Here is a 13681-nt window from a genome sequence, read left to right on the forward strand (position 1 = left end):
ATTTTGTTTGAATAAAAAAGTTATATGCCGTGGGTACGAAATGTGTAAAACAAGGCTTTGTAGCCTACCTTCATTTGTTATATTCTCAAACCACCTACAAACTTCTTACTCCTAATTACCCACCCCACCCAATCTTTCCTCTTTTTCAGATGTAGGACTGGTGGAATCCAACGTTATGCCTGTAAGTTGTGAAAAAAATCAAATTAAGACTCAGGCCAAATGGTCAAGTCCAAGGGCCGATTTGACATTTCTCATCTTCAGGCAAGTTCCCATATAATTTTTGGCAACTTTGGAACAATCTAATTGACATATCCTATCAAAGTATCCCAAGAAGTTGCATACATTTTAAGTTCAAAAAAGAGAATCTGAAAACATGGGCTTCCAACCCACAAGGGCCACAATTACTCTGAGTCCTTTACGCTATGCACAGAAAACATGTACAATGTCTTACAAAGAAACAAATTTGCCCAAGGCAAGGGATTCGCTGCAAGTTCTATAGTCTAAGTCAAGGCATTACATGCACATGCATGTGGATGAACCTTCAGACAGGAAGATTCCGCATAGCTGACTATCAATGTAGCGCCTGTTGATCACATACGAGCAACATAAGAATTGGCCTGGGTAACATATCTCACCCACCGATATGGATTGTAGGTTTTCGATTTCTTTGCAATCTGCAGGTATTTCACCTGAGAAAATTGGGAAAATGATCAGAAAAAATGAAATGAACAGCAAAGTAAAGCACTCACATCCCCCTTCTAAAACCACAAGGCCAACATACACACAGCATCTTGAACTGGGCCTTTATCAAACCCAAAGCTGAGACTTGGGCAGGGGGCAAACCAACCCAAGCATCATGTGCTGTACTCAGATATGTAACCCAGCATTAGCAATAAACAGGACAGCTAAACTTTGATTCTATAGACTAGACATTTAAAGAAAATATCTCGGAGAACTAATATTTATTTCCTGCTAGAAAGTCTGCAGCTATTATGATGATCAGGAGTAATTATAGCAGCATCGTTGAAGTGTCCAAGAAAACAAGCAAGAAGCAACAGAAAGGCACATAGATAAAATTTAGTGAACATGAGCCTAATTAGATTAGTAAAGTAAAATATTCCAAAATTTCCTCAAAAGTAAAAGAAACCTTATAGCAGTTAAGGAAGGCACATAGATAAAATTTAGTGAATATGAGCCTAAATAGATTTAGTAAAGTAAAATATTCCGAAATTTCCTCGAAGTACAAGAAACCTTATAGCAGTTACAACTTACAAAATTAAGATATGCCTACGGTTTTTCTGCCTTTGAAATTTTACTGGCACATGGTCTTTTTCTGAAGCTACTGGATGGCTTTTAGGTGGTTCTGCTTTTGCATATGAGTATATCACTGGCAGTGGTGGCAAAGATTGTCTAGTCTATCAACTACTTTTGGGCTTTGAAGTGGTTGATGGCTACAGGGTCGGGGCTTGTTCATTTCTTGGCAGCTCTGTTGTGATTGATAGTCATTTTTCAGGGTTAAGCTGTAAAATTCATTTCTTTTATGCTTAGTAGTTAAAAGTTAGTGCTTGGGGGGTCATGTCAAGTGGGAGTTGCCAGCACCAGCCATTTCCTTCTGGGCTCCAGTATATGTCATCTATATGCTCTAACACGAGTAGTTTGCAGAGTGTTCTCGCTATTTTGCCAGGACCGTAGCTTGGATGGAGCTCTTTCATGGTTAGGATTTTTCCAAGTTACTTTGGGCAGCTCTTTTTCGGCTGTATTGCTTTAGAGTGCATCTGCTTTCAGCTGATTTCTAGTTTTTATTCTTTATTCTCTTATTCTGATCGTGATTTTGTTACTCTCAGACTGAACAATGCCCATGATTGAGCCTGTAACTACTTGGTGTTCAATAGTCTGTGATTTTGGCTGATTCAAGTATGTTTAATAGGTGCAAATTTGATTTTCAACAGTCTTTTTTCACTTCAGCAATCTGAACCAGAGGATCTAAACCTTCGGTAAAGGAGCAAAAGCTAAAAGGATGAACGTGCATAACACTTGTATTGATCAGATGTTAAGAGTAATAGCATGACAATTCATACAGACCAAGTCTTAGGTGAGAGAATCTTGAAACACAATAGCATAGCCAGGCAACAATTAATTAGCAGACATGGTGAAATTCCCCTTTGATTGAAGGCCCACGAAAACAGCTCACAAACACATAACAGAAGTGATACCTGAAGCCTCGAAGCATTGTACATAGGAATTGTGAAGTTCATGCTAACAGGTCCAGCTTCCTTCGTTAAATTCCCTGTAAATAGAAGGAAACCTCACCATGATTGCCAACAAAGATGCATCTTACAGGAACTAAAACCTATCAGATTCATAAATAAGAAAATATATAAAAAAGCAACTAAATAAGAAATTTTCCCACCGTGTGTTTCCTGCAAAAATGTAAGTTTTGCACGTAATGTATGTTCAGCTCCACCGACAATCTGTTGACATCATTACATTAGCAACTGGCAACAAATAGAATGGCGTTCTACACATTCTGTCATTGCAACTTTTCCATTTGCCATTCATAGAAACAATTTTACCTTCTTTAGACTCCATTCCAGTCTCTTGTTAGCTTCCTTAAAATCAGCCATCTGTCCAACAGCACCATGTTCCAACTCAAAGCTAACTCTGAAAAGTTGTCAAAAAAATTCAGGCCTCACTTAACTGTGAATATAAAACATGAATCTACATTTCCTTTGCCAAAGATAAGGACATACAGCAGTCTAAACTAGTTCATATCATTATCCATGCATATATGTATGGCCAAACATGGTCGTCTAATTCACAAACACACGCATATGCTTTCAACCAATGAGGATCGTAGTTAATTAAATGAGGTATGCTTCTTGAGTAAGAAATAACTAAACTTTGGAAACTTGATCATTCCACAAATTAGAAACACTGCAGTTTTCAGACACACTATCGATGAACTGGCCAAGAGTGCTACCTTGAAGTATAACTTGGCAGAGGCATTTGAACTAGAATAGTGTTTGCAGTGGCACTAGATGGAAACTCAGCACGTAATTTGATGATTACTTCAGCCTGTGTAACAAGAAGAGGGCAAACTTATTATGCAAGGCACTCATGTAAGACGTCCATACAGATATGAGGCGGATAATTCACACAGTAGGTATAAAGACAATCCTTAATCGATGAGAGTCAAGGAATTGGAGCAAAAAAATAGAGGATGAGATGCAATTATGCAATTATGCAATCATGCAAAGACTATGAACCACGCCTGCTTCCCTATCCGAATTTTCCATCATACTCCCTCCGTTTCCTAAAGATCTTCCCACTTACTGTTCCTACAGATACCAAGGAAAATCAAGTTGTGTGGGGCATGGTGTGAGTAAAGTAGGAGAGAGAAAGGGTTAGATAAGTAAACAAATAAAAAGGGGTTAAAGTAGTAGAGAGAAAGGGAATAAAATTGAATTAATATGTAATGGTGGACCATATGATAGTACATAGAGGTAAATAGGGAAATTTGTTTTGCCAAATAAGGAATAAAGCAAAAGAGGGAAGATCTTTTGGAAACACCCTTAAACGGAAAGAGGGAAGATCTTTAGGAAACGGAGGGAGTACATGACACTGCACTACTTGTCAAACATTCTTCTTTTCTCTAGACCCAGCACATCAAAGCTGCAGCTCCATATGCAGGCATCAACACCCAGACATCCCAGACCATGGGAAGAAAAAAAATACTATTCAACTCCATATGACGAATGGAAATTCCTCATGTCTCCACCACCAAGACAATAACAGTACAAAGAAACACCAACGTCATCAGATATATTCTGAAGCAGCAAGACAGCGAAGAGCAGATAGCCAAAACACTCAACATCAAGAGGACTGATATCAAATTGTCTTTTCCAGGAAACATCAAGAGGACACTCATCACTGCTTTATCAAGCAAGCATATGCTGAAGAGCAATTTTTGTAAACCTTCTCATACAAGAATTCATTTCGGAGAAATTGCATCGAATTCTCTAAATCTCTTTTAACATGAGTAAAGCCATCCTTTTCAAAATCAGCCATTCAAAGTTTAATTGGGGTTCTGTGTGCCAAGATGAAGGTAAATTGGTCTCCAAATAGACAGGATTTCTCCTCACATGATACACACTTGACACGAAAAAGTAACAAATTTCTCATTCCAGCATCAGCAACTTCTTTGGCAACCCTTTCATACGGAAAGCTGGAGTTACAAACCAAAAATCCTAGTCCAAAAATTCGACTCACAACCTAAAGTTCCACTTTACATAGAAATGAGACTGGGATGGGTTATCATGTTAGGGATGAAAAAGGATCAATTTTCACATGACAGAATAGCATACACCACCTTAAGGGATCCAGCTTCTTCAATCAGAGCGTTAATACGAAAAGGAGGTTTGAACTCCTGTGTCATGCGATAATTCATTACTGAGAATTCACCATCTGAAGGTACCTAAAATAAAAGTGAGATAAAATTATTATTATACCCAGGTAATATGAGCTACAGAATCAAGACAAAGCGCTAGAAACAAAGCAGCACACAACTTTCAAATTTCACTTACCAGGCTTAGAGTTCTGTCCAGATCAAAGTTATCAAGGTGCACAGATTCATGGAAGTTGCAGTCATCAAGTATCACCGTACCAGAACCAGCAGAATTATAACCTGTAAATTTATGCGAAAATGAGGGGATTTAGCCTAATATGTGAGGTCAGACAGCCAAATCCGAGAAACTATAATTTAGAGCAGCTAATATAATACCATATGCTGAGCTTCCACCTCTTCCAATCGTTACATCCTCATTTAAAGCTAGTTTAATTTCAGGATTACCGGTAAGGTAACTTTTCATCTGAATTGTCCCATCAATTTCTGAAGTTAGAATGTATCCCTGCAAAACCAACATTGCCTTTGCAGTTCAAACTTCAAATCAAGCGGCAAGAAATAACATAAACAGGGGAAGCTTGAGAGCTTTCAGCATATGATTATGCGTGGAAGTCTAAAACCCATGCCCCTTCCAGTACCATCCCCCCCCCCCCCCCACCCCCACCCCTCCCAAAAAAAATTCTATATAAAGTGGAAGCAGAAGCGCAGACTAGAGCAGTCTGTTGGCATCGCTGTACAAATGGGAAATAGAGACCATTGGTTGCTGATCCACAACAAACCAGCAGCTCTCATATATCTTTTCAAATTCTTTATCATGCCTCATGCCATAAACTTGAGAAAGTATGAAAATATAGCAGTATAAATTGACAAATAAAATATTAAATAGTAATTACATTCAAACAAGGTTCTGTGCTTACACTGGAACTGAAGGTAACACTTATCTTCTCAATGATATCAACAAAAATTTCCTCTCTCTTCCTACCTCCAGGCTCATTTGCAACCACAGACTTTGTCACAGCAGTGCCAGGCATTCTTTTGGACCCTTGCTACATGCAACAAATTAATGAGCCAAAAGCAAAAAAAAAAAAAAAAAAAAAAGGGGGGGGGGGGTACCAAGCATTTTAGGACATTAAAGAAAAAACTTTTCAGTAGAACATGACACTTCAATTCATCCCGTACCATGAAAATAGAAGCAGGACCAAGTGCAGGCAAGCGTGCAGCATCCACCACAATAGGTTCATTAAATATATAGGACTTCAATACTTCTGTGGATGTTGTTTGCACATAACCAAAATCCTACAGAGCGAGACATAAATTTAGATGGGTAGAAGCACATAGCTGATAAAAATTCCATAAAATTAGATCCCCATATCCTCGTAAATAAGGTTCAATAACTCTTTTCGTTTCCAGTACATGCCAGGAGGATCAAAGCCTCATACACCAGAAGGAAGCTCTTATCATTTATGCATATTCAGCTACAGAAACTTCGCAAGTAATTATTTGATATGTAGACATCATGAGGTCGGGTTAGGGTAGATAAGTAGAGAGAAAGAACATTCAGAACTACTTACTATGACTTCATCAAGCAACTCATAGACAAGTACGAAATTTCTTCTCAGAGATTCTTCACTTAGAATCCCAAGGTAATCCTTAGTAACACGGGCAATACGTTGAAGGAGTTCCATAATAAGTGAAGGTGACACATTAGCTCTTGTGGTAGCCACAAATAGTAATCCAACAATCTTCACATGAAAGTAGTTCACTCCATCTACATTCTGTTGATGGTATTGCAACATGAGAACAGAATTTAATGGCAAATGATGCATAAAAAAGCAATTCAATGGTAGTATCACAACTAAAAATATTAGTGAGATACAAAAGGCATTGTTAGGGTAAAATTAAATCTCAACTAAAGAAATGACCTATAAGCCATTGAAAGATTAAATAAATAGGACAGATGCATGATTTCAATAGGGTTTAAGGCAATAAACAACAAGGTAACCATGGATATGAATTATGAATATATGATGAATTGGAAAACAATGTCAATTTTCGCAAGGCATTGTGAAGCTTCTCAATAATCATCTCAACTTAGGTCCACGCATAGTATCATATCTCGACCGCGTTATAAAGGTTTTTAGGCTTTCAACGACCTTGATATTAGGCCGCGATAACTTGAATACCATCAGCACTGCCAGAGAAAGTAGTTCTGCAAACATTATCTCAATTGCCACCACATCAAATTAAAATCACGATTCCATTTTATAGAGACAGTTCTTTTCAGTTCAATGCCTGTATAGGATACTCAAAACTCTCACATGGGTATATACGGTCGAAATTCATTTTGGACCAAAAACATGCATAATCTTGCACCTGGGCATCTTACTGTATCCATCAATAGTAGCAAAGTCTGAGTAAAATAGATCTCCTTCAGGAGCAGTTCAAAATTCAAAGGAGACCAAGCCTTCACTTTTACATATTCACTAGATATATAGGCAGATAGGCCACTGAAACTTACTGATCAGCAATCTTTGCCCAGTTTCCTCCATTGCCTTAACTCATATTCTTTGATGTGGATCAACCTCAGCAGGAATGATAGAATTTATCTGACATAGGTAACTGCAACTCACTCTAAAGTCCCAATATTTTGACAAACAACTGTATCTAGATTAATGATTGACTTATAAACTATCACAGAACTATAAAATACATATGTACCATGGTAGTATAAGGGTTATCTAGGCACATGTTAAGCAGCACGGCCCAATCTGCCCTGATGCCATTGAAATGGCATAAAGAGAGAAGTTATCAAACTTAGTAACCCAGTTGTTTAATTGAGAAAAGAAAAGATTAAGTTGAGAAATAGACTACAAAAACATAGTGCTGCACTGCTACTATATATGGTTGGTGACATTCAGGACCATACTCGATCAATAATAATCCTACTATGCTGAAGCAGTAGACTGCAGATTTTGATCATCAAATAAAGATACTTCAAATAAAACTGCCATAGGGTGTCTCCATGATTATTAACAAATTGTTGGAGTGAGGACTCACTAAGCAGGATTGAGATTGTTTTCGTGGTGCCACTTTATGAAGATGAGTGCACGGCTCAGCAATAAAGTGTATCATTTGCGAGAGTTCTCACTGAAATTAATGTCACAAAGGCCTTAACTAGATTTGTTGTAGTAGGGAATCCAGAAAATAAAGCTATTAAGGAAAAAGAGGTACAACCAAAACAATCACAAAAGGTAGTTCCCCATATATTTACCCTTCTAAAAGTTACTACCACGCAACTTTTCCTAGAAGACACGCAGACAAAGCACAAACACAAAATTAGTTTCAAGTTACCACGAGGAATCATAATGAATCTGCTATCTAGTGTACAGAAGATATCCCAAACAAAACTCGACACCTTCAATTGATGCAACATGTAGTTATTCACAATTTCCATTGGGAGGGGGAGAAGGGGAAAAAGAATACCTACAAAGACAGGTGGTGCCTCTTCTTCTCCGTCTTCCTTCCAAAATTTAACCTTACGGAAAAATATCTCGGTAGTTCCCTTTGGCACATCCCCGCGATCTGTGGTAACATACAAATGAAAAAGTCAACGTAATAATTCTTTAAGGACTGCCAAGTGGAAAAACATCCACATGCCATCACCATAGTACATGATTTTGCAGCAGAATAATCATTTACAACAAAACATAATTGTTTTAGAAGTACTACTAGTCTACTCATTCTTCCTGTTAACCAATTTGGTTTTTCCCAAAGTAATCTTGTGCTACCTAAAATGGAAGAAAAACATCTCCCACGAGCATTTGGGCCCCACTTCTTCTTCCTCCCTTACATCAACCCTTTTTACCTCAAAATCTCTATGCTTTCTCTTAGTGCTTCTCAGTCTATCTACTTTCACTAATTAATTCAGATGTAACATGAAATTGTCCCATCCCTACAAGGAACAAGAACCCTCCAACATAAGCACTGAATACTACATACCAATCTCATGGTACATCACTTAAACCTGATCCAAGAAACACTTCCAGAATAAGACGCATTGCAAAACAAAACGTAACGTAAGAAACATCCTGCCCACCAATGTTTTCTTAGCCTTATACTTCCTCCGCTGCAAAATTGTTGCAACACTTGTCTTTGGCACGGAGATTTAAGAGAGAGTTGGAAGTGGCGTATTGGGTTAATATTTATGTTAAATCAAGGAGAGAGAAAAGTTATTTAGTATAAGTGTTTCCATGTGTGGGTATATCTTTTTTTTCCATGCATGGAAGTGTTGCATAATTAAAGAGCTACTAAAGGAGGCAAGTGTTGCAATAATTTTGGGGTAGAGGAAGTACCTCCCAAAGTTAATCAAATGAACCTGCAGTCCACAGATGCACACACAACTGATTCCTATTATGCCACACAGCCTATCCAAAATATGGGTGCCAGCCCAAATGTAAGAAGATAACTCCCATACTACTCATTACCAAGACACTGGACACGCATATTAAGAGGCAGTCTTAAGAGATACCAGACTGATTCTCATAATGTCAAACAACCTATTCCACAAAAAGGGTGCCAGGCCAAAAGCAAGAATAATATAACTGCCAGGATCCTCGCTATCAAGACACTGAATATTAGGAGAAAGATAGCAATAGAGTTTTCTTTTCGTAAAAATTCCAGGAGTGTTTGAACCTATCGCATTATGTCCCCATGAAAGCCTTGATTTTTAGGGACCTTAGCATTCCAAATAAATTTGCGTAGTGGAAAAGGAGTGACAAGCCAAGGTTAGTAGGTGTTCGTAACAAAGCAAAATGAAAAGACACCAAAAGAATCTCTTGCCAAACTCTCCGATCTAGAGATACCAAAAGGGAGAACATTTTATCACTTCCAACACATTGGTAAGCTCTTAACTAGCTCCTAATCTCAAGGGTTCTACAGAAATTTACTAGTCCATGAAAAAAAAGAACCTTACTCCCCAAGAAATCAAAGATTGGAGCATTATGCAAAGTAGAGAAATGAGGGGAAGTAATGCAAAATGCACTTCCCTAATCTAGTTATCGTCTCAAAACATACTCATATCTTACTTGACACTCTTTTTCCACAAAAAAATATCTTGGAGATTGTGTAATGCATACTCTCAAACATTTTGTTTACACAATAGTAATATTCTTTTTCTCTCTTCATTTTCATGGGAAAGAAAAACAAAGATACTCGGAAAAAAATTGTCCAAGGGGGATTGTAAGTACATACCCTCCTTTCCCATTCCAAAAGACTCCAATATTATTCGAGAATAAGCCCATTAAGAAACCTGATTTCAAAAATATCGTATCATTCGTCAGCCTGGGAAACATATAATCATTGTTATATGGAACACTAAACATTCCGGAACGTGGTAGGAAACGGGAAAGCGGAACGAAGCCTTTAGAGTAAACCAGATGGACTCCTAGACCACGTACCACGTTCCACCATAAATATTATGTTCAACCCCTTGGCTCTTTCGCTTTACCTACTCCCAGCAAAATCAAGCCAACCAGAATTACTTGACCCACCAGCTATCCGAAAATCAGCAATCCGGTTTTCCCCAAACAATCCCAAGAGGAATGCTACGACTAAAATTGATTGATTTCTCATAATAAACTAATACACAATATACCCGAATTTGACCTAAAGTACACCGAATGAACCATTATCAATATATGATCTGAAATAATTAACCTGTTCCCAGCGACCAGTTAGCCACCTCTAGTTTCATCACTACCATAGCTTATATAGAAGACTTGCAACTTGTAAATGCTCAAAAAGAAAATACTCTGTTGCTAAAGCTAACAATTCAAAATATAAAACACTATGTTGTTAAAGCTAACAATTCAAAATACTCTTGACATAGATAGCAAGGCTGCAGGGCCATAAGAAATGACTACTGGAGTCTCATTAGCAATATCTACGGCACAACACTTTAGGGTACATGCTTTCAGTTACCCAAACAAAAGTCTTCATCCATATTTTGACCTTAACTTGGTATCGTTCTAATATAATTTTCAATTACTTATCCCCAAACAAAAAGGTCGACCATACACTTCAATTTGAAGAAGCCGACGACAATGCAGACTTATGAATATGCAAAATAGCAATTTGCGACTCCTAATCAACTACTTTTCTCGAGAATAAAAATTCAAGATAAACTTTGAGATCAGAGCACGAAGAACCATGGAAAAGAGAAAAATGAGACAATGAGACAAGCGAATATAGACAGGCTGCACTAAGTATCTGATGCTCAAGTTTCTTTATGAGGCAAATAAGTTCTTCATTTCCAGGTTGCAACCTAATACTTGACCATAGAAAAGAATAGACAAGAAACTTGTAGTGTAAAAATTACCATTACAGCAAATAATTACCAAGCACAGTGCACACTCCAGGGGTGCAGCTGTGCATGTCATGGGGATGAATATGGAATTAGGATACATGGTACGTCACCTACCAATTACCATGATACTTGCACCTAGAGAGCATGTTTCTTCCTGAACAAAAATCCTTGTTCAATTCAATGCAATGGGGGAAATAGTTTGAGCATGTTATCCGGGTCCTTACACTTAATTTATGTTGATATGACAATTTTTCTGTCCACATATTACACTTTTTCCACTCCAATAAAAGAGTTCACCCTATAGCCGTCCAATAAGTGACTTTTTAGCCACCCTCTAGCTAACCAAAATAAAGACAGGTAAATGAGAAGAGAGAGTGATGAGATATCACAAAGGCATGCTTTCAAGTAGACATAGACATCAAAGGAAAAGCTAAGGAACACACAAAAAAGAGAGGGAGAGAAACCATCCACATAATGCGCCAACAATTTCAAAGCAACGAGTAAACAGACCAAATTGCTGGTTAGTAAGAGCAAAAACCCTAGCTTACACCACCTATTTCACGGACTGATGCAAACCAACACTTAGATTTTCCACAATCACAAAACTATTCCTGTTGTCCACAAATCACCCACTGATCCATGAACAAAGATAAAATTCACTTCATCCAGAAAAGTACATTAAAAATCATTGAGTACCCATATGATCATATTACTACAAGGGATGAGAAGATCTGAAGAAACTATGTTCCCACACATCTCATACTACCCCATTATGACAGTATCCCTATGCCGTAGCCGCTCAAAAGGATTCAAAATCCAATGAAATCCACAGAAAGACACTATGACCTTTAAGTGTTTATTACAATATCCCGCTGTAGCTGATTGCAAAACCTATAATCCTTGCATTCTCCATTGGAAGTGCATCTCACTATTTCACACTTAACCAAAAGTTGGAGACACTATAATGTAGTACACCAAGTATAAAGCAAAATCGTCAATTCGCTCACTTTTCCATCAGTGACTCTTCAACCCTTCAACAAGATCATCCGAAATTAACTCCTCGCATCGTAATACAAATGACGCATGATGAAACAGTCCATTCTGACCACATTACACTAAAACCTAAAAGACATATCTGAATCACTTGACCGATCTACTGAGCAGCAGAATGATCGACCACATTTGAGCATTAGAAAGCATAAAAACTACCTAGGGTTTGCTTAACTACTGTATAACAATCCTAAGCACAAAAATCCGCGAAATGCAGAATCACGTATCTGAATCACTTGACCGATCTACTGAGCAGCAGAATGATCGACCACATTCGAGCATTAGAAAGCATATAAACTACCTAGGGTATGCTTAACTACTGTATAACAATCCTAAGCACAAAAATCCGCGAAATGCAGAATCAATCTCAGCAACAACAAAGTACCAAAATTCGAGCTAGATCAATTAACATTAGGTCTTAAAATCAAAAAACGATAATAGCACAAAACAATCTACACGAGAAAGATGAATTCATCACCATAAATCTTTGAATAAATTCAATGAAATGTTATATTACAGTAATTGAATTGAATTGAATCAGGAGAGTTGTTGATAGATCTAGATTTGGAGAGAGACTTACAATCTCGAAAGACGATGTTGTCGCCTCGCTGAGACAGAACGAAAAATTGGGAGATCATTTTGGAGAGTGGATGAATCTCAACAAATCTGAAATTTTGCGGTGTATGCTGTTTCAGACCTTCAGTGTTTCAGTACTAAACTAATGACTTTCTTCCTTAGGGGCTGCTTTTGTGATCGAGTCGAGCTCTTTTTTTTTTGTTAGTAAAAAATCTATATCCTACAGGACAACAATCTTGTTTGGTGAGAAGAAGTTTGAGGTAAAATTAAAGGTTGAGCTGGTATTAGAAAATTTGACTAGTTAATTTTTAGGAAAAAGCTAAATGCAGCCCTGTGGGCTGTATATAAGAAGTTAAAAATGGAAATAAGTTGCATTAATTGATTATTTATTACATTGGTTGATGCAAAATTTTTTCATAAATTCACAACTTATTTCCATTTTAAGTAGTGTATTTATGTCTAATATGCAACCCTAAGGGTTGCATATAGCATAACCCTAATTTTTATATTAGAATATTTCATAAAAAAATGTTTTAATTGCCAAACACAGTCGATAGAGACAGGACATCAAAAAATAAAAAAATAAAACTAACTACCTCATTTTAAATAAAGGTGAAATAAAAAAACTACCCAAGTTAATTTCTACAATCTTCATCTAATTTTTTATTGAGAACGTATTGTGTCGGACTCGTCCGACCATAATCTTTGGTCGGACGACTTTCAGGTGGTTTCAATTTTTTTTCAGTTAGTCTTAATTTTTTTTCATTTAGTCTTCATTTTTTTCAGTTAGTCTTCATTTTTTATCAGTTAGTCTTCATTTTTTATCAGTTAGTCTTAATTTTTTCTCAGTTAGTTTTAATTTGTTTTCAGTTAGTCTTCATTTTTTTCAGTTAGTCTAAATGAAAGTAACTTAGGTCTAACTGAAAGTAACTTAAGTCTAACTGAAAATAACTTAGGTCTAAATGAAAGTAAGTTAGGTCTAAATGAAAGTAGGGTTTTTTCACCAGGTACCCCTGTGGTTTTTCAAAATTCATGGGGTACCCCTGGTTTTAAAAAAATGCACAAGGTACCCTTATTATTTAAGTTAAATGCACCAAATACCCTTAATGACTAACGGTGTCAAATTTCCGTTAGTCATTAGGGTTAATTAACTCCTCTAATCCTAATTAAACCCTAATTAAGCCCTAATTAACTAACAAAACCCTAACTCCATAACTTGAAACCCTAACCCCCAACCACCACCACCACTTCCCTTCCTCTCCCCTAACCCACCACCCCTCCAACAACCC

At 37.2% G+C, this 13681-nt stretch overlaps 1 protein-coding gene across 3 annotated transcripts; it reads right to left on the bottom strand.

Annotated features, from left to right (window-relative positions):
* Positions 1–322: 322 nt before the first annotated feature.
* Positions 323–12605, bottom strand: LOC104891237 (AP-4 complex subunit mu). 3 transcript variants are annotated; one of them, XM_048641650.2, is made up of 13 exons: positions 12397–12605; positions 7890–7984; positions 5974–6177; positions 5582–5698; positions 5296–5448; positions 4781–4907; positions 4584–4684; positions 4370–4474; positions 2981–3075; positions 2574–2661; positions 2411–2471; positions 2214–2287; positions 323–689 (listed from the first exon to the last, which is right to left on the bottom strand). In XM_048641650.2, the coding sequence occupies exons 1-13, from the start codon at positions 12452–12454 to the stop codon at positions 591–593; spliced, it is 1377 nt and encodes a 458-aa protein (XP_048497607.1). In that variant the 5' UTR covers positions 12455–12605; the 3' UTR covers positions 323–590. The 3 variants fall into 3 exon arrangements, with proteins under 3 accessions (XP_048497607.1, XP_010675202.1, XP_048497614.1); XM_010676900.4 differs by having other exon boundaries at positions 5320–5448; positions 12397–12603; XM_048641657.1 differs by lacking the exon at positions 12397–12605 and having other exon boundaries at positions 7886–7990.
* Positions 12606–13681: the final 1076 nt, after the last annotated feature.

The sequence above is a fragment of the Beta vulgaris genome, chromosome 1 (genome assembly GCF_026745355.1).
Source record: "Beta vulgaris subsp. vulgaris cultivar EL10 chromosome 1, EL10.2, whole genome shotgun sequence".
NCBI lineage: Eukaryota > Viridiplantae > Streptophyta > Magnoliopsida > Caryophyllales > Amaranthaceae > Beta > Beta vulgaris.